Source organism: Strigops habroptila, chromosome 13 (assembly GCF_004027225.2).
Source record: "Strigops habroptila isolate Jane chromosome 13, bStrHab1.2.pri, whole genome shotgun sequence".
NCBI classification, from domain to species: Eukaryota; Metazoa; Chordata; class Aves; order Psittaciformes; family Psittacidae; genus Strigops; species Strigops habroptila.
In genome coordinates, this window is record NC_044289.2 from 11004903 (window position 1) to 11024990 (window position 20088).

General features: G+C 54.6%; 2 protein-coding genes and 1 long non-coding RNA gene across 5 annotated transcripts in view; 2 read left to right on the forward strand and 1 right to left on the reverse strand.

The window, feature by feature from the left end:
- The first annotated feature begins 1164 nt into the window (after positions 1 to 1164).
- R3HDML (R3H domain containing like) lies at positions 1165 to 4986 on the forward strand. Its single transcript, XM_030502673.1, has 5 exons — positions 1165 to 1514; positions 2758 to 2876; positions 3412 to 3544; positions 4333 to 4448; positions 4536 to 4986. Exons 1-5 carry the CDS (start codon positions 1254 to 1256, stop codon positions 4660 to 4662), a joined length of 756 nt encoding a protein of 251 aa, XP_030358533.1. The 5' UTR covers positions 1165 to 1253; the 3' UTR covers positions 4663 to 4986.
- A 1503-nt stretch (positions 4987 to 6489) lies between these two features.
- The window catches only part of HNF4A (hepatocyte nuclear factor 4 alpha), a 34650-nt gene continuing 21051 nt past the window's right edge, over positions 6490 to 20088 (forward strand). Inside the window, exon 1 of the mRNA XM_030502672.1 lies at positions 6490 to 6688. Coding sequence (XP_030358532.1) covers positions 6640 to 6688 — 49 coding nt within the window. The 5' untranslated portion in view covers positions 6490 to 6639. The remainder of the gene's footprint in view (positions 6689 to 20088) is intronic.
- Positions 15016 to 19070, reverse strand: LOC115615039. Of its 3 annotated transcripts, XR_003993930.1 has the most exons (3): positions 18496 to 19070; positions 16799 to 16895; positions 15016 to 15565 (listed from the first exon to the last, which is right to left on the reverse strand). It is a non-coding gene; the product is annotated as an uncharacterized LOC115615039 (long non-coding RNA). The 3 variants fall into 3 exon arrangements; XR_003993932.1 differs by lacking the exon at positions 16799 to 16895 and having other exon boundaries at positions 15016 to 15517; XR_003993931.1 differs by lacking the exon at positions 16799 to 16895.

A 20088-nucleotide genomic window follows, 5' to 3' on the forward strand; every position in this document is an offset into this window, starting at 1 on the left:
CGGGCTGCAGCAAGCCTCCTCCTTGAGGAACCTGGCATTTCTAACAGAGATAGATGCTGGCACACGGATACATGTGGTCACAGTCGCATCTCTGTCGTCTGCTCACCCGAAGTGGGGTGGTCCCAGCCGTCTGGGATGAGTGCCAGACCGGCTACCTTGCCAGGGAAAAAGCCCTCCTGCGTTTCGTACTGCTGCCGCCCAGATGCAGCCGGCGGGGGGGGTGAGGAGGTGACGACAGAACTGTGAATGTCCCAGAATAGGTTAAACTCCCATCCAGTAGCAAACGCCCTTCGCTGTCTGATGGACGGGTGGGCTGGGCTTTGCTCGCTCCCCCCGGCCAGCATCGTGCACGGCTCAGTGTTACTGCCAGCCCGCCCGTGTGCGGAGGCACCCAGCAGCCTATAAGTCTCCGAGGACAGGGCTCCTTCCGAACTTCATGACCCTCTCCAGGGGCAGAGTTAGGATGCACCAGGCGCTGCAGCGGGCTGCCCGCCGGGGCTAGGCTAAACCCCTCCTGCAGGCTGGTCGCGAAGGACAATCCCACCGGCTGCCGGCGTCGTGCTCTGCTCGGTCCTCAAGGTGTGTATTTGGAGCATATCCTCCCCGCTGCTCCGAGGAAGGGCTGGCAGGGATGCTAGGAAGTGCCAGACAGACATCGGCTGACAGACGGGGGAATATTTCATTCATTCAACCCATTTCCCTTCTTTTAGAACTCTTTTAGAAAGGCAGAAAATTCTGCGTTAGGCACTGATTTGTCTTTCCCTAAGGTAAGGAAGGAGTCATTAGAATTTCTTACTGGTACAATTTTGCTGTGCATTTCTTTATCTATATGAGATTTTCATTTGTGCTGGAGATTTATTCAACACACCAAACATGTGGGAAGTTACAGGGCAGGAGGCTGCAGCAAGTTTCTCAGCATGCTTCCCTGCCTGACAGGTACATGCAATGGCTGAAAAAATGGGGGAGATTTTCTACTGATTTTATTCTTTTAAGGAAACAAGAAGAAAACCATTTCCCCAGACATCTCCCTGCTGGTCCTGGGGAATTTGCCGTGATGAACGATGTTATTGAGGAGATTAATTTTATCAGGAAAATGTATTTCCATCTTATTCTGGGAAGTGGTGTTTGCAAACCTGAGCAGTGCCTGTGCTGCTTCCCTCCTAGATCCACGTGCTGGCCGCAGGGACCGGTGATCTTCCTTTACTCTGTGCAGGAGCAGGAAGCCACTGGGCCATCTGGCCGGCCAGGCTAGCATGACTGTGCTCCACTTGCCGCTGTTCCTCACTGCCTTGGGCTTCTGGATGCCACAAGAGTCCAGCTCCCGGCTGCTGCCCAATGCCACTGAGCTCCTGTCCCCCGCTGGGGGCAGCCCCACGGGGCTGCTGTGGGGCACGGGGGTCCCCCGGGGCCATCAGAAGCGGTACCTCTCCCCCCGCGACATGAGCATGATTTTGGACTATCACAACCAAGTGCGGGCACAGGTGTCCCCCCCAGCTGCCAACATGGAATACATGGTGAGTTGGGCTCCGGCAGGGCATCTTTGGGTCCAAAGCTCTTGTGGTGGGGTCGAGGGGCTCACCTGGGATGTGGGTGCCCAACCTGGTAGGGATGGGGCACCCACACATGGGGATGTCAGGGTGATGCCCTGGATTTGTGGCTAACATCTGTCTCGGGGGATGTTTCATGCCCCTGGTGCAGGGCGCACACATGCAGTCTCTGTGCAGGAGGGATGGAGTCCTAACAGGGTGATGTGTCCACCCAGGAGCACATTTAGGACCCCTGGTCCCATGGCTGGGACATCTGGGAGCTTCCCAGCTATGGGATGGCAGAATCCATCCATCCGCGCTGCAGAGGTAGCATTAGGGGAAGGGAGGTGGCTACAAGCTGCCATGTGGGAGCCTCTCTCCTAATTGCAGCTGGGACGGATGCGAGCATGTTTAGGGATGCCAGCCCCTGGGAGAAGAAACATGCAGATGTGGGTCAGAGCGGGGCTATGCAGCCTTGCAGTGTTGGGCACCTCCTCCAGACAAGGGCAGAGCTTTCCTGAGGTTGTCTCCACCCTGCTTGGAGCTCCTAATGCAGCTCTTAAGGGAGGAGAAATGGGGAGTCACCAAGAGGAGGGATTTCCAGAGTGGGACCCTCGGGGCAGGAGGTGCTGCTCTGCTCCCAAGGAGGGAACTGGAGCTCCCGTCGGGTGTTCCTCAGATGCTGGAGTAGGATGGGAGTAGGATGTAGCAGCCCGGCTTGCTGGGTATCAGAGCAGGTCAGACGTGCCCAGGAGCATCCCATGCTCCTTCTTGCTTGGCTTAAATTCCTGCCTTCCAAAATAACTCTCCCAAAGCAGTTCAGGATGGGTGAGGAATCTTTAATGCATGAAGGATCCAGCTGTGCTCACCGGTCAGGCTGCGGTGCAGGGATGGGGATGGCTGCGAGCTGCGGGGTTTCACCCCTGGGCTCAGCTCCACCTTCTGCAGCAGGAGCTCATTCCTGGAGGGAATCACTCGCACACACAGGGGCTTGCACTGCTTCAGGGCATCCCTGCTCTGCCCAGGTAGTGGTGCCCAGGAGGCATGGTGGGCAGCAGGGGGGGTTCATCGCTCCTGGACATGCTGATGTGCTGCCCCTGGGCTTTTCCCTGCCTGATGTGGCTTTTGGACACTGATGGGTGCTCTCTGAGCACAGGGGCGGGGGTTTCTCCTCTTCCTTCCTCTGGGCAGCCAAAATCCCTGCCTGCCCTTTTTCCTTCCTCCTGGCCAGGTCTGGGATGAGCGGCTGGCCAGGGCAGCGGAGGCATGGGCTGTGCGCTGCCTGTGGGACCACGGCCCCCCCCAGCTCATGAAATACATGGGGCAGAACCTCTTCATCCACTCGGGCAGGTGAGTGCCCCATGGGCAGAGCAGGCCCCTGGGAACCCCCTGTACCCCACAATGCTGGAGGAGGAGGAGCAGCAGCCACCCCTTGGTCAAGGAGCAGGGAGGCTCTGACCTGGAGTTGCAAAGGACTGAGAAGCAACCAGGAGGCACATAAAGGCCCCCGGGGTGGAGATGGAGGGTCCAGCTCTTGCAGAAGGGTAAATACAGGAAACCAGAAGTGCTCACTGCTCATCTGGGAGAATGGCATCAATTCCCTGTCTGCCTGGCACAAGGACCAGGGGGATGCAGGTCCCGGATCTCCACCATGAAGCTGAGCACTCAGGGGCTTGAAGTGAGGGCTGGGTCTCCACAAGTTCCACAAGTAGACTTGGCACAAGGATGTCATTGCCCCCTTCTCCCCAGTAATGCTTGGTCCTGAAAGGCCCTTGCTCCAACCCCTTCTCTCCCCATTCCTCAAAGTGGAGCCTTCCCCTTTCTCTCCATCGTGCATGAGCTCTGAGGTGGAGGAGGTCCACCTTACCCGCAGCACCTTTTGCAGGTCCAGCTCTGTCATAAACATGGTGAAATCGTGGCACCAGGAGAAGCAGCACTACTCCTTCCCGCACCCCCGCGAGTGCAACCCCCGCTGCCCCTCCAAATGCAGCGGCTCTGTCTGCAGCCACTACACGCAGGTGAGCACCACACACAGCCCCGGTGCAGTGAGCAGAGCTGGGATCCGGGATGGAATCCTGGGTGCTGTTGGGATGGAATCCTGGCAACAGAGCTGGCAGCAGGCAGTGTGCCTGCTGGAAGGCTGCAGGCATGAATCCTGTCTGTGATGGAGCGGCTTTACAGCACCCAGCTGTGTCAGCTTCCCTGGAATGCAGCTACTTCATCCCCTGGCACATCCAGCAGCAGCCTGGCCAGCATAATGTGGAAAACCTCCCTCTGCTCCCCAGTGCCAACCTCTAATCACCTCCTCTGCACGGCTCCAGCCTTTACCTGAGCATCTGCATCCCTGTGCAGCTCATCCATGCGGATGCTCAGGGACACTCTGGGTTGCAAATGGGCAAGATACATTTTTAAGGAAGAAATTGAGCCTGGAGAGGCTTTAGGAGGAGCTTCTGGTGCTGTTTGTCCTCCCTGTGTGCAGGGTAAGCTGCTGGCTATGATTCGGGGTGAGGTTTGGGAGCTAATTTTGGTAAATCAGAGAACTGACACAGACTTTGCTGCTCATCTTGCTGCTTGGCAAGGCAGCCCCTGCACGGCAGAGGGGCTGCAGGCAGAAGAGGGACAGCAAAAGATCACCCTCTGATGACAAAGCACTGCCCGTGATGGGCATAGCATCCAACCCAAGGAACTTGCTAGGCAGGATGCAATTCCTGGTGGGAAGGAGCCCTGTGCTGGGGTCCTGGGGTGGTGGATGTGGGATGCCTGGGTGGATGGTCACTGACAGCTCCTGTTCTCTGTCCCGGTGCAGATGGTGTGGGCATCCTCCAGCCGCCTGGGCTGTGCCCTCAGCACATGCACCAACATACGTGTGTGGGGCAGCACGCTGCGGCACGCCGTCCTCCTCGTCTGCAACTACGCTTTCAAGTAAGTGCGTGGAGGGAAGCCCCCCCCAGTGCCCTCGCTCTGGTGACAGTGGTGGTGCTCAGAGGTGATGCTCTCCTCTCTTTTTAGGGGCAACTGGCAGGGAGAAGTGCCGTACAAGGTGGGGCAGCCGTGCTCAGCCTGCCCCCCAACCTATGGTGGGGGCTGCTCCAACAACATGTGCTTCACCGGACTCAAATCCAACCACGTCAGTTGATTCTAGGGCTGCAGCCCCATGAGGAGCCTCCAGGAATGAGGATGGGGTGAACCGGAATTATTTATAACAGTGACCCCCCGCCAGCAGCCCGGCTGTCCAACCTGCTTCATCCCTAGTGTAGGAAACTGCTTTTATAATATAAAATTATAGTATAATTTTTAGCATATTATATATTGTGTATTTATATATAATATAAAATATTATATATTTTAGCATTTATATTATAATTATTAGCATATATATATATATGCTCCAGCAGCATTTGTGTTGTCTGGCTGCTTTCCACTTTGCAGGAAATAGGGATGGTTCAGGTCCCTGTTTCCTGAGATAGGAATGGTTTGGGGGTGTGTGGAGGGAGTGGGGCTGGCTGGCATGGTCCCTACTTTGCAGGCTTTGGGTGCTTTCCCCACTGCCCCCCAACAGTGCTAAGGCAGAGGCTGGTGTAAGTGAATACCAATATGTTCCCTTTGAGATGAGCAGCTGGAGAAATGGGGACCCCCAAGTGTGCCCCCGCTTCCATGGCAGCCCCTCTGGCCACGGGGGCCCCAGCTCTAAGCCCCCCAGTAAGCAGTCTGGAGACCCCTGTGCTCATGCCAATCGTCCCCCACTTGCAGCCTGGGGCCTCAGGGTAACACCGAGCCATTGCGCTGGTTTGGGGGTAAAAAGCCCTTGGGGGGACCATGAGCCACGGCCACAGGAGATGCCTGGGCACTTTGCTCCATCATATGGGAGAAGCCAGCACTGCTGGGACACCGGGTGATGGGACACCAAAGGGCCACAAGCTCCCTGTCCCACCCAGCCTGCCCGACACCATCCCACTGCCCTACCTCAAACCCAGCCCCACTGAGCATCCCGTTATCCACATCCCCTCACTCTCTAGGACCTCTCAGCACTCAGCAAGCTCAGGGGTGCCCGAATTCCCAGGCCTTGGCTGTGAGACAGCTTGGCAGGCTTGTCCTGCGATGCAGCTCACTGTGTCCCAGCGGCCCTGTCCTCACTTGCTCTGCTCCGATACACACTCCTTTGGGATTCCCCATATATTTGGTGTCATCCCAGCAACACCTCTTGCACGTGGCCCTGCTTGCCTCAGCATGGAGCCACGGGCAGCACAGAGGACATCCCGGACGGGCCATCGTGAGATCCCTGGGGCTCCTCCTGGGTGCTGTGGTCCTGGAAGGAGCAGAGATGTCCATAAGCGGCTGTGGAACTTTGCAGGTCCCTCAGTTTGGGAAGCAGAGAGAGATGGGAAGGAGCTGCAACTGCCCTGTGCCCTGGCGCTGTGCTCAGGGTACCACCCTGCACCCCACTGCAGCATCCCTGCGCTCCCATTCCCCAAGTGACCCCCCTGCTTTCGCATGGAGCGGACAAGCCCTGACTCATGGCCGGAGCATTTTGTTCTCTGTGCCTTGGCCAGGCTTTGCTCTGCCCATGCCAGCCCCACAGCTCATCCCACAACCCCTGGCCCCCCATGCTGTGTTTGCCTCTTGCCTGTGGGCGGGCTCAGCTGTGCTTTCCCCGTCACAGGTGGGCTACAGCACAAAACTGGCAACACCCAGGATGCTGCAGCATCGGATCCGGCTTCCCTGTCCCCCTGCAGCCAGGGGTGAACCCCAGCCCGACTGCTGCCCTGGCCTTGACACCGGGGGGAAACAGGAGCCCCGAAAGAGTCCAGTAAAAGCCGTGTTTGAGTTTCTAGCTTGGCAGCAGTTACTATAGCTACAGCAACGGCACCTTGCAGATTGGTTTCCATAAGAGCTTGGTTACTATTTAACATCTCCACCCACATTAGCCCTGATTAAGCGAATCAATAAGATAACAGGAGAGGCAGGTTTTCTCGCCCTGCCTCTCCGCGCTCCCTCCTGCCTTCACCTCGTTCCTTAGTGAAAGACATTTTTATTTATTTATTTAGATTTCTTTTTATTCCTCTACCTCCTCTGGTTTTTCGCCCCAAGTCCCCATAGCAGTAGCCGGCGAGACATGGTCAATGTAAGCACCCAGCTAAGCGCTAAGATGGAGGCTCCATATGGTGAGTACAGCGTTCCCATCGCCCGCGCTGCCGCCCCGGCGTCGCTCGCGGGAAGCGGGGCTGGGAATGGGCAGCAGCCCCCGGCCCCACGTCCCGGCCCCGCCGCGCTGCCCGGCCCCCACCGCCTCAGGCACTTGCAAAGGCTGGAGATGGAGGCAGGAAAAGGGTCCCCAACTGACCTTTCTGTCGTATAAATACATATCTCTGTATTTTCTCTCTTTCACTCTGCTTGGCTCGAAGAAGGAGGCACGTGCCCAAGGGAGCAGAGCTGGCACAAGGGGCTGCTGCAGGGCTTGCTTGCAGCACAAGTGGAAGCAGTTTAGAGAGGAGGTGACACGCTGCCTTAGGACACGCAGCCAGCCCCAGTGCAAAGGCTGTGGTGGCCCGTGGCATGCCAGGGCTGTGTGAGCGGGCACAGCAGGCACCCACCGGCACTGCTGCTCTCACCCAGGGCTGGCGCTGGGCAGGTTCCCAGCAGGGAGTGTAGTGCCTGGGTGAACAGCAGCTCCAGTCTCTGTGGTACACAGCGTCAGGCAGGGAGCCTCGGCTGCAGGGACATGCACACCAGACCTGTGCCCATGCTCCCTGCGTGGCACAGCGAGTACCGGCCTGGGACAGCCCCGTGCCACTGCTCTTGTTGGCTGTGCTAGATGCCAACTGCCAACAAACATGGGCACCACGGGACAGGTCCCCCTGCCCAGGCTGTCATCAGCCCACTGTTCTCCTCGGGATGGGTTCAAAGGTGCCCGTGCTGCAGCTTACCTGCACAGTGAGGGGCTGGGGCTGGTTCCATGTGATCTGGGAACCCCAGTTCCCTGGGCATGGCCAGCATGTGGAGGAAGGCCCCAGCAAACAAGGTCTCACAGTTACGAGGTTCTCCATCACATCCTCGTGGTTCTCCATCACTTCTTTGTGGCTCTCCATCACTTCCTTGTGGCTCTCCATAATTTTCCCTACCTCTCCATCACACTCCATGGCTCTCCATCATGGTACCTTGCTTCTCCTCACTGTATTTTTCATGTCCTGCTCCCCTTCTCCTTTACCACACCCCAGTCACGAACATGCACAGCCCCACCAGCCCACACTCCAGCCAGGTCCCAGGAGAGTTTGTGGGACTCCCAGGCCACCTCCTCGCACTTTGCCCATGACCCTGTTCTGGGTGGTGGCTTCTCTTGCTCCAGGCTGCAGCCTCCTGTGGGTGCCACCTCCAGCCCCAAGCCCCAGGGTGCAAAGCCAGCCTCATTTCTGTAGTGAGCAACAGGCTTTGCCTGACAGACGCAACACAAGGAGCTGAACAAGCTCTTTAATCACTTACAATTAAGTTATTCTGCCCACTTGTAGCTGGCTCTAATGTGAGCAGCCACTTGCCCACCCTGGCACATCAGTGACCTCAAACACAGGCAGGCACACGATGCCAATATTTTCTCCTGATTTTTTGTTTTAATCCTGATTTTCTCCTAATATTTCAGCCTGAGGGTCAGTGATGAGCCATGGGCCGAGCTGGGGCAGGCGCAGGCAGGGCCGGGTGCTGCAGGGTGGCTGGGGAAGAGTCGCTGCACATCCCACCATCTGCTCCCGTGGCCAAACAAAGCCATGGGACTGCTGCCTGTGAGCCCGTCATGGGGCTGAGCCTGGGGCCTTGCAAGGGGGAAAGAGAAAAATAATAAGAATAGAAAAGCAAGACGGGCCTCCCAGACCAAAGCGAGAGGAAGCTCAGAGTGTTGGCAGAAGGAGGGGACACCTCGTAAATAAAATGGGTGAAAAAGTTATCCAAATAGAGGTGAGGAAGGGCTGGGGGACTGGGCAGTGCCTGGTGGTGCTGTGGGGCTGGGCTGTGTGGCAGGGTGGGCACAGCAGCCAGATGCGCCATGGGGCTGATGGCAAAGTGGTGGCCGAGCCCTTCCCAGGGTCACTGGGGAGATTATTCCCTTGCAAAGCATTGGGGTGCTCCAGGCACTGGTGGTGCGCTGAGCCTCAGCCATGCCCCAGCCACCCCAAAGGCATTGCTAGGGCTCAGCTGATGGAGCACACCTCGTCCACCAGATGAGCCTTCAGCCTTGGAGGGGTCATTTTCAGTTTCCTTTGACAGATGGAAAGACTTCCTGATTTTTCCATCTCCCCATCTGTCTCAGGGGCTTCAGAGTTTCGGTGTCTGTTTGAAGCCAGGGATATATTCTAAGGGGAAGCTGAGTGCTGGCACTCAGCCTCAGGACAGTGAGTGGGTCTAGCCTGCTCTTTGCCCGCTAGCATCATAAGAACAGAGTGGAGCATCCACCCGCTGCAGTTCCTTCAACCCTCCCCATCCATCCCTGCCCCAAACTATCACCAGCATTCCCCCTAAACCATACCTTGGAGGCACTGATTTCTCTCCCATCAGACCTGTGCCTGGTGTAAAGGATTTTGAGGATGCTCTGCTGGAAAGGGCTCCTCCAGATGCACTGGTACTAAATCCCCAGGCGAGACTGCAAATGGGTGTGTGAGAGGGTATGGGATGGAGAGGGGGTAAGGGGCATTGAGGAGGTGATAAGAACCCGGCTCCACCTTTATCCTCCCGACAAAACTTGGGCACAACCTGTTCAATTTCCCCCGAGCTCTGGTAGCACCTCTCGTTTGCATGCTGGAAGTGTCTCAGAGCCAGGGATCCCTGGGGCTGGTGGTTACGGCAGGGCCAGCTCAGTAAAGCAGCTTTGGAAATCAGCTGAAAAATGCGAGACGTCAGAGCTGCTCAGGCAGTTTGGTGAGATGTGGTGAACAGCTTCAGCTGAAGAACATAAGAGGAGGCAGAAATTCTGCGTATTTTTACTTTTGACTATGAAGCAGGTATTTTTCATTGCCAAATAGATCTAATTCTTTATAGCTTTACACCAGATACTACCCAAACTGAGCTTCCCCCCCTCCCCTTGATTTCTCATGTCAGCTGCTATTTAATTCCTCTGTTTACTCCTTGTGCTCTGTGTCCATGGCCCAGAGGCCATCAGGGACTCATAAGTTTTGGGACACCTGCACAGCTCCTTCCCTGTGCCCACTCCTACCACCCCCACCGGCTGTTGGGGGTGTTTGCAACACTGGTGCTGGCAGGGTCAGCACTTACCAGGGCAAGAAACAGCTGAGCAGGGTCTTTCCGCACCCAGGAGTAAGCCCTGGTACTTAGGATGCAAAAGGGACAGTCACTGCTTTAGCCACCTTGGCCCAATCCTGAGTGCTGTTTGCTGGTGCTTGGTGAAGGTCTCCTCGGGGAAGAGCTGGGGATGCTCCCCATCGCAGGGAGCTGCAGGGATGCTGCTCAGTGTCACAGAGTGACTGTGGTTGCATGCAGGGCCGCGACTTCCACCGCACCGGGGCAGCCGTCTCACCCCAACACTTACCAGGCAGCAGCACGCCCTGGTCTGCAGCTTCACTTGGAAACACGATGGTGTTTTACAATAGGAGTGAGCACAGAGGGCTGGGGTGTGCTCCAGCTCTGGAAGGTGAGCAGCATGAGGCTAGGGAAGGCTTGAGGAGTGGCTGAGAGCTATTTAGAGCTCCGCAGGGCAGGTGTAGGTCTGCAGGTCAGACGTGCTCGGTTAGTCTTCTGCTGACGTTTCTCGAATGGCATTAAAATGATGTTTGTCTAAAGTGAGTGCAAAAAGGTGGTGAGCGGTGGTGGTCCCGCAGGCAGCAAGGTCTGGGTGATCCCCTTTTAAATACAGCAATATTTGCAGTGGAACCGTGGCGAGCAGTGGGCACAGGCGGTGCACAGGGCAGAGCCAAGGGGTGCATGTGGCAGAGGGGTCACCTACAAGTATCTCTGTGGTGGGCTTGGGGTTAGAACAGGACAAAGACTGCAAAAAAATGTCCATGACTGTTTGTGTTCAGGCTCCCCCCTCTGTTTGCTTTCCTCAACTATTCAAGCAAACAATGTTCCTGGCAGAAAAGTTTGTGGAAACAGCAAATGTTGCAGAATTTTCATGAAAGGCAAATTTCAAGGTAGTGGCTGTATCGTGAACCCAAGGCTGATGGCTCTGCTCTGCGCTGGGCAGAGGCACCACGTTCCCAGCGGGGCCTCTGGGCAAAGCTGGATCCCAGAAGCAATTACCCCTAAGGAACAAACCCTGTCCAACCTTCAGCCTGAGCATCCGCAGAAAATTAAACCCTTCAGGAAAGACATGTGTCAAAAACTAACGGCGGGCTCTGCATGATGCCCTGAAGCAGCTCCATACAGAGCAAGTGGCTGTGGAAAGGCACCAGCAGCTGAGGAGCAGATGGATCCTGGCTCCAAAAAGCTGCAGTGTCTGCAAGGCAGGACCAGACTTTCTACCCCAAAATGCTGCAGCCACTGGAGGGGCTCTGGCTGCATCTCCATGGCACCAGGAGCCCCACTGCTGAGGGGTGAATGGGGACCATCGCTACAGGCTCAATCCCTCTGAGCCCTCAGCACCAAGGTGTCCCTGGGGGCTCGGCCAGTGCTGGCACCTCCTGTAGGGAAGAGGACTGGAGGTGGGGAATGGGTGATACTGTGTGCCTCCTGCTGTGGGTCACCACGCATGGGCCATCTCCTCTGCGATGGGAGCCCTGACACCTTCTTCTTCCCTGCACAACCAAGCTGGTTTGATGCCCTGAGTTTCATCACAGCTTTATAGACCTCAGACCATGCTCATCCCACCCCAGGCTGCCCAAGGTAGCACCTTTGCTGTGGCTTTTCCCCATCCACCCTAAACCCCTCTGTCAGGGTAGGTGGCTCAGCTCCTGTCACCAAGCATGGAGCACCCAAATCCACCACTGCGGGACCAGCAGGCACCTTTCACCTGCCTCTGCATCAGAAACCTCTTCTGGCCATGGGTGTGTGTGAGATTTTATAGGCGATAACCCCTGGGAAAGTGGGAAACGCAAGGAGAGCTGTACACTCAGCTTCCTGGCGTGGCCCAACGCTCTGCTCAGGAGAGCCAATGTCAACAGATAGACCTGAAGGAAGGAGCAAAACCAAATACATGAGTACTTTGCAGAACAAGAGTTGTAAAACCTGCACAAACCTGAACAAGTGCCACAACACTCTTTTATACAGTCAGAATCAATAGTCAAGCCCACTCATGGTGTTTGCTGACACATAAATGACAGCCACCATGCTGCATTTACGGCCAAGTGCCGCTCCTCCTGCCCCATTCAGCCACTTCTCTCCCTCTCTGCTCCAAGAGGAGGCTCAGCATTTTGCTGCATGGTCCCTGAAGCCTTGATACCCCACGATAAGAAGCTGCTGCTGCTCCTCTCCAGTGTGCCAGCCTGCCCTGGTTTCCAACCAGCTGGGCAGGTCCTGCATCGCACCCCATCATCAGGATGGCAGGGTCCATCCCACTACCAGCTCAGCCTGGGAAGAGGATGCACTGGTGCTAACGTCACCCAAGGAAATTAGGCCACAGGCTATGAGGCTGGGCAGGATGTCAGGTTAATGGATAGGGCAACACTGTGGGGCCAGCAGGAGGCATAAAATAACAACTGCCCCATGGAGAAAAGCCCTGCCTGTGCTGCAGGCCCCTGTCCAGCAGGCTGCGTGGCCTCTCACTTGCGGCCACCATGGCTCGTGAGCAGGTCCTGCCCCAAGGATGGGCAGACTCAGCCAGATTGAGGTGCCCCAGCAGATAGGAGCAGAGAAGGCGCTGATGGGCACCCAAGGGAACCAGCCATCAGCAGGGTAAAGGTAGCACTGGGAAATGAAGGGTGGAATAAGGAACAGGAGGGACAAGGGGACAGAGCGAGGCTTCAGATCCACAGCCTGGCTGCTCCCCTGCCTAGAGTCTGCTGCCATCAGGGACTAAATGGTGATGGAATGGAGATGGTAGCTTTGCCACCCCATGGATACCCTGGTGGAAGCAGAGCCGCATGCTGCCCGCAGCTCATCCATGGGTGTGCTCAGGGACTGCCACTGTCTGAGAGAAATCTCTGTTGACCTGGGTGTGTTTCTGTGTTACAGGCATTGAAACCTGTGTGAAAACGCAGGGGTGAAGGGAGGTGTCATGGGGTTACGCACAGTTCAGCCCCAGCCCTGCCCTCGATGCTGCTCCCGGCTCCATGTGGGCAAGCTGGGCATCAGCACACCCCTTCCCTGGGCATGGAGCCAGTGTATGGACTTGCTGGTCATTCCCCATCCCTGACTCACCAGGAGTCTTCTGGCAGCTGCCAGCCGTGTGCACTCCAAATTAATGTGAATGCACCACAGGCAGCCCTGCGTGGGAGCAGAGGCTGCAGAGATGGGACAGGAACAGTTTAGGAATGGGTTAGCTCCGTTAGACTCACACCTTTGAGATGGTGCTCAGGATCCAATGCAATGTCTCTGGATGGCAGGAAAGAGCTCTCTCCTCCTTAGCACAGTGAAAGCAGAGGTGGACTTGGTGGGAGGAAAGGCATTCGAGGAGGAAGGAAAGTGCAGGAAAATGGGTGTTTCAGATGGCCTTGGCCCCGAGATGGTTCTTCTGGGTGCAGAGGCCATGTTCGCTCCTGGCCCTGACTGGGGCACAGGGCTGCATTGCCAAAGTGCCCAGATCTCCCTTCCAGCATTCCATGTATTGCTCAGAGCCTGTGAAAACCCAGTGAAGTGCCACACTAATCCCACACCTAATTTTCCTCCTCCGGGCTAAGCAGAGCCTTGTGTGCTGGCACACACTCCCTGCAGAAGAGAAACATGCCTGCGGGACAAAACTCAGTGCTGCCCAAAGACAGGGAGCACCACATACACAGCTCCCTCTGCCACCCTGCTTCATCCCAGCATCCCCATCCCTGCGTGTTATGATGGTGTTTGGGAGGGGCGACCAAGGTCGTTTCTCAAGGATATGGTGCTCTGGTATTTATATAGAAACATTTTAAAGCGAAAGCGGGCAGCCTCTCCTCAGAGAGGGAGTCAGACCCGCTCCTGCTGCTAAACACACCCAGGCATGTTTTCTGGAGCAGCCTCCAGAGCTGCCCTGCAGAAGCCCAGCAGCAGGCCTGAGGCCAGGGTGAGGGCACCTCAGAAAGGTGGCCCAGAAAGCAGCCTGCAGGCACCGGCAGCAGGGCACAGACCCAGAGCCACCTTATAATTCCCCTCCGGGTAGTAGCCAGAACCCTTTAAAACCTGCAGCTCTGCAGCACAAACTCCTGCTCCCCATCAAATCTCATTGTGACCAGCATTAAGGGATTAGCTGGTCCCTGCTGCTGTGCCGCAGCCAGCTCTGGGCATGGCTCGTGCCCCGCTGCCCACGGGGGGCTCGCTGGCTGCACGGCCCCATCCCAGGGCGAGACTCCCTTAGCTCTGCCTGCAGAGAAGATGAATGGCAGCACATACAACCTGCTCCGGGAAACACCAGGTACCCACTACAGTCCCCCCTGGCACTCACGGCAGGCAGAGAAGTAGCTGCAGAGGCTATGTGAATGAAGGGCGTTAGCAACCCCCAGGGTCGCCAGTGGGGTTTCAGAGCAGCAAAATATGCTAATCCCCCACATACGTATTGCTTGTCCCCCTCCGAGGGGACCCCAGTGTCCCTGGTTTCTGGTTTGGTTTGTGGGTGGTGATGGCTGATGTCCCCAAGCTTGGTTCTGGGGCTCTTGAGAGAGATACCCCAACTTGGGAGCATGGTGGGGTGGCTGCTGGGGCTCCTGGGGGAAGAGATGGTGGAGACAGGCTGGTGTCCCACAGATACCTTGAGTGTGTCATTTGGGAAATGAATTGGTCGTTCTCAGCCCAGTTCCCAGTGCCTGTCATTACCGCCCTGTGCTGCAGCCTTGGCAGGCCCAGGGATGCGCCCTGCCAACCTGCAGCACAGCCTCTGGTTCCGCCCTGATTTACTGCCTTAGCTCCTCAGCTAGAGGTATGCAGTGGGACTGACCCAGCCCTCATAATCAAAGTGTAAAAGCAACTAAAACAGTTTCAGTTCTGTTTGCACGGAGCTCTTACCGGAAAGGTCTTTTTGGGTCTCACTCCAGCTCATGTCCCCCACCAGCCAGCTCCCACAGGCACCACAGCGAGGAAGCTGACTCGACGCAGGGTGCTGCCGCAGGACATGTTCGGACATGTCTGGTGCCTCCCAAACCCTGGACTACTGCTCCTCGCAAAGCCTCATCCACAAAACACCTCGACACCCCCCACTCGACCCTGGGGCACAGCAAAAATCCTGGGGCTCCTCTTGCTTGAGCAATCCTCCCAAGCAGGGCTTGTGCTGACAATGGGGTTTGTGCCTCCTGGGGCAGCCTGCACCCCAAATCACCACCCCATGGGACGAACTCCCCACACCAGCACCCCACAGGGAGCTGCATGCTGGGAGCTGCTCCCAGCAAATACCTGTGCTCTTTATCAGAAGCCATGGATTTAGAAAAGTTCACGGTTTCGGTGTCCCATGATAGGTTTACTAAGAAATAGTTCATTTCCTCAAATGATGTAGTTTATGGTCATAATATATCTTAATTTCTTTATGATACAAGAGGCCAATGGCACTGGGCCTTCCAGGAATGTAAAGGGACAAATAATAGTGTTATCCTGTCTTGGAGACATAGGTCAAATGCTCAGAGGCTAATTAGCCGTTAGCTATGTTGTTTGTTAGTCGGGAGCCAGGCAGTTGGCACTGCAGTGTCCTGCCCACGTGTGATCTCCTCCCCTTGCTGTCCCCTCCCCATGCAACAAACCTTGCCTGTAGAAACCTTCCATGTTCCCATGCCTTGCTTGCTGCTGTGTGTTTCCGTTTCTGTGGCAGTAGACAGGATGTCGTGTTACACAGGAGGTGCTGTGGTGGCCACAGGCTGCAGGGGTGCGAAGCTGCTGTGGGCATGGAGTTCCCGGGTGCTGCTTTGCTCCCACCTACCCCTCTGGCGCTTGGTGTGCTCTGGCAACTGAGGACAGTGGGGACAAGACAGGCTATTCAGGCATTCTGCACACTCCTGCAGAGAAAAAGCATTTAGCACTAACTTGTTTCCTTCTGACTCCAGAAACCAGAATCTCCCAAATTTTAACTTGCCACTCCTTACTGCTTTCTTATTTTTTCCCCATGCCCAGCCTACCTTTCCCAGTTCAGACCTGACCAGTGCTTCCTCCTCCAGCAACCTTATGCTTTCCTTATGCTGCCTCCCATCCCTTTCCTGAGATGCTCCCCCCGAGTTCATCTCCCCACCCAGGGTGACTTTTCCAGCCAGCCCACAGCTGGAGGATTCAGAAAGATGCTTTTTGCCCTTGGGGAGCCCTTGACTTGCCCTCCTTCGGGGACACAGGCTCAGACTGCCCCCCACCACCCTCACCCCACTGAACAATCCCTCCGCACTCCCAGCAGCTTTGCAGTCCTTTGCCTTCCTTTCTAGTGAGGGCTGATCCCGAGAGCCCCAGCAGTGACTGGGGGTCACTCCCCATCTTGGCTCGCTGCTGCATCCACTTTTGCAAAAAAGAGAAAAGCTTAAAAAAGAAAGGTAAAACTTGCTATGTAACCTTTGTTGATTTTGGCTGTTCTCCACCCATTGCTTCACCAGCTGGAATGATTCAGGGCTGTTTCATGTATGTATAATGAATGTAGAAAGTCAATGAAACCTAAATCCCTTGCAAGGGTGATGACAGGGGTGAAGTGAAATCTCTCTCAACTGCCAAATTGGGAGTTCTGTAGGGCTCTTTTTCTCTGGGAAGTTAGAAGATTACTTCAGTTAAAAAGACATTATATTAATCTGCTAAACAATTCCAGATGTGGGCTGCTGAGATCCCTGCCACACTAAACACGTAAGCTGGTGAGGTATGGAAAGCAATAGGTGCTCGTTGCTAGCAGCAAACCCTCTCCAGCACTGCTGCTTCCCTGTGGCTTCTGCTCTCCCATTTAAACTGGGCTTAAATGACTGGATTCGAGCTGAGTGTAGACAGTGTAGACAGTGCCAGTGTAGACAGTGAACCTGAAACAGCATGTGGCAAAGTCAGAGCTTTCCCAGGTTTCCTCCCAAATAGGCAAGAGGGTGTTTTGCTGAAAAGCATCTGGATTGTGGTTTGGACGGAGTGCAGTGTTCACTTAATGGTTTAGGTGAGGCAAGTGGGATCAGCAGTTGGAGCTATAGCTCGGGATGAGTTACAGCCTATGGTGTAATGCAAGATGAATCAACAGTTCCTTTTCCTTTCTTGGTCTGAGAACAGTTCACACTTACTCTCCTGGCAAAGCAACAGCTCCCAAGCATATTAGTAATTACTTCCTCAACTGCTGAGAGCCTTTGTTAGGCAGGATAATAAAACCCCTTTCTGGTCCTGGGGTGAAAGCAGTGCACAGTGTTATCAATATATGCTGAAATGGTCTGTCTGTCTTCATGTTTGCAGTTCTTTCCCTAATGCTTTTTCATACCAGCTTTTTATTTGAGCTCAAATAATTGCCTCCAGCTCCAACATTCATCCCAGCTTTGGCTGAAATGCACATGTTGCTTTTGGAGAGGAGTTCAAGCAACCTCCTTTGAAGTATCTCTTTCCCCATGTCCAAAAACTGCCTTGATTCTCCATACGGTGATTTTATGGCCTGGGGGCAGTTCTGGTTGATTTGGCTACTTTCGGATAGATTTGGCATTGGTGAGAAATACCTGAGGTTATTGTAAAGCTGCCTCCATCACTCTGGGCTGTGCTGGGGAGCTCAGGGTGCCACTGCATGTCACAAGCTCACTAGTAACAGCATGTCCGGGGTCTGTCAGGCATTGTCTGCCCTGGGCATTGCCCCCAGCTCTAAGTAGCATCTGTCTCAACCACAGCACTAGGGAAAATAAATCACCAAGAGTGATCTGGTTTTGCACAGGAAGATGAAATGCCTGTGTCTTCCCTTGGGGAACAGGTCCTTCATGGCTGTGGTCACCTCCTGCCTCTCAGGGCTGGATCTTTTTGATCCAGCTCTCTGGATGCAAGTGGTGGATCTTTCTGGTTCACCTCCACAAGGTGTTTTGCTGGGGCAGGGACATGTTCTGTGAGGCTGGCGAGGGGCAAACAGACCCTGATCAGCTTCTGCTGAATCATCAGTTTTACTGGAGACTTCTCGCTGCTGCTGGGGATATTCCGGGGATGGACACAGGCACAGACCCCATCTGTGTGTCCATCATACGACTGCCCAGAGCAGAGGCAAAGATCCTCCGCTTGAACTGGGGGCTTGTTTCAGCTGCACTGACCTGCAGCCCCCCCAGACCCTGCCAAATTCCTTGGAGCTGCTTTTAATGCACTGACAACTCTGCTCCGGAATCATGGCATGGTAGAAGTCAGAAGGGTTTGACAGTGTGGCCTAAATATCCCTGTTTACAAAAAGTCTGACAAAACACAAACCCTTGGCTTTATCTTTCCCATTTGGAAATAGCCACAGAGCAAATATACTTAAGGCATGAAGGGAGGGGGATTTATATTGACTTTAGAAAAAGCTGTTCTTTAAAAACAGGAAAAAAAGCTCATCCTCGAGCTGTGTAGACTGGCTGTTAGACCCAAAAGTCCTGCGTGGAGGCTTAAAGCCTGCCTGCTAATCTGTGGCAATGCTGTGTGAGCAAGTCATGCAGTAAACTGCTCTCTGTTAATTTTTTAATGTAGAATAAACAGGTCAAGAAATGATTAGCATGAGAGTAAGTTGAGCTTGATCAGAAGCAGAAAAGATGAGAGGGAAGAGGCAAATTGGAGTTATCAGTTAACCATATGGAGTGGTTCTGCCTCCACCAGTTCATGTTCCTTCTCATTTTTCATCCTCTCTGAAGCCGCCTTTTCCCCCCTTCCCTAATTTAAATGATGATCTAAAATTGCTGATATAAGCACAATGGAAGCCCTTGTTTCTCCTTCTCGTTTTCTATCTAAAATGGCTGCCCAAATGAATTGCAGGTGATAAGGTTCCTACCTGGTTATTCCCCATGGTCCTTCCCATTCCGTGTGGAGAAAGGGAGCTGCTGACATTAAGGTTGAAACACAGAAAATCCTCTTTGTGCAAGTACGAGTGCTCTGCTCCAGTGCAAAAGGTGTGATCCCAGCAGATCCGGAGGCTGAGCGGAGGCATCTGTGGGCAAGGGGAAGAGCAGCCCTCGGAACTGCTTGGAGTGGAGTTTGGTCAGTGGTCGGAGATCTATATTCTCAGATAGGCAGGACTTTGTCCACAAACTGGAATTTGAAATTTCAAAGGGGAAAAAAAAAAAACCCAAGGCAAAAGGGACCTTTGCATGTGTGGAGATGACTGCGCTGGTGACGCTCCCCTGGGACTTCTGGTGCTTGTCTTGTAACTGGGCTTCGTGCTTCCCCAACAGCTCGCTTGGCAAAATGGTGGTGGGATGAGCAGGGGACTTGACCTTGTTCAGGGTGTTCCTCCTCTGGAGAGGTTTCAGACCCAAACCCATCTCTGCTTCACTTGCATGCCAGTGAAAAACCACTGCAGTCCCACAGGGGCCTTGGAGCTGCAAGTGACATGGGAGCAACCCGGAGTTGGGGAATCACTCATGTAAGGTGAGGTTGGTCCTGCTGGCTCTGGGCATTGGCATTTCTGCTGGGAATTTCAGAAACAGTGCAGAGCTGTGAGAGAAAAAAGCAAGGGGCAGGAGGGCGCCAGGTTCCTTGCTGCTGCCTGGTCACTGTCCATGCTCAGAGAGCTGCAGGTGACTCCAGACTGGGGGGTCTGATCAATAACAATGGAGAGCAGGAATGGGCCATAAGGAACAGCACGAGCACAATCCACCCAGGGGCACTGAGGAGACAGGGCCAGGCTCCTCACAGGGTGCATGGCGGGGGGAGATCAACAGGCATAAAAATGGGAGAGAAGTGTCTACGGGTCTAAGGAGAAATGTACTCACCGTGAGGACAGTCAAGTATCAGTTGCCTAGAGAGGTTGTGTGGTCTCCATCCTTGGCCTTACTTCCAGCAGGAGGTTGGAGTAGAGACCCTGAGGTCCCTTCCAACCTCAATTATCCTTTAATCCTTCAACACCCTGTTCAAGAAGGGCAAGAGGAGCCCTGTGAGAGGAGCCTGCTCACCCATTTAACATGAAGAGCTAGCAAGCACAGTAGCTGATGGCATCCTTACCATAAATGCTCTATTATATACTCTACTCCTGATCCTCATTTACTGAGAAGTATAGATCTTATTTTCTGGGAATCCCCTTTTGCTTTGGATGAATTTGCTAGCCAGGGATATATAGATAAGGCCGAATTAGTGTCTAACGTGCCAGTGTGGGGAAGGATTTACTGCTCAAAAGATAAAAATTAAGTAATCACTTGGCACAGAACACTTCATCCCCCAGAGCTGCCACAGTCTCCTTTGCAGTGATGTCCTGGCTAGGAAGTAGCGGGTGGAGGGCTCAGCAAATGGGGACAGGAGGAGAGAGGAGAGGGCCTGAAAGCTGAATTTCCCCTGAGCACTTAATCTGGGAACAGCCTTCACCTACCAGCGAGGGTTTGCCAGCAACAAATTGTCTCTCTCTGGAATAAAAATGACAAAACATCTCCCG

Coding starts and splice junctions, on each gene's coding strand:
- R3HDML (XM_030502673.1), top strand. CDS start 1,254: ATGACTGTGCTCCACTTGCCGCTGTTCCTCACTGCCTTGGGCTTCTGG. Junction 1,515..2,757: donor CTGCCAACATGGAATACATG/GTGAGTTGGGCT, acceptor CCTCCTGGCCAG/GTCTGGGATGAGCGGCTGGC. Junction 4,449..4,535: donor GTCTGCAACTACGCTTTCAA/GTAAGTGCGTGG, acceptor CTCTCTTTTTAG/GGGCAACTGGCAGGGAGAAG.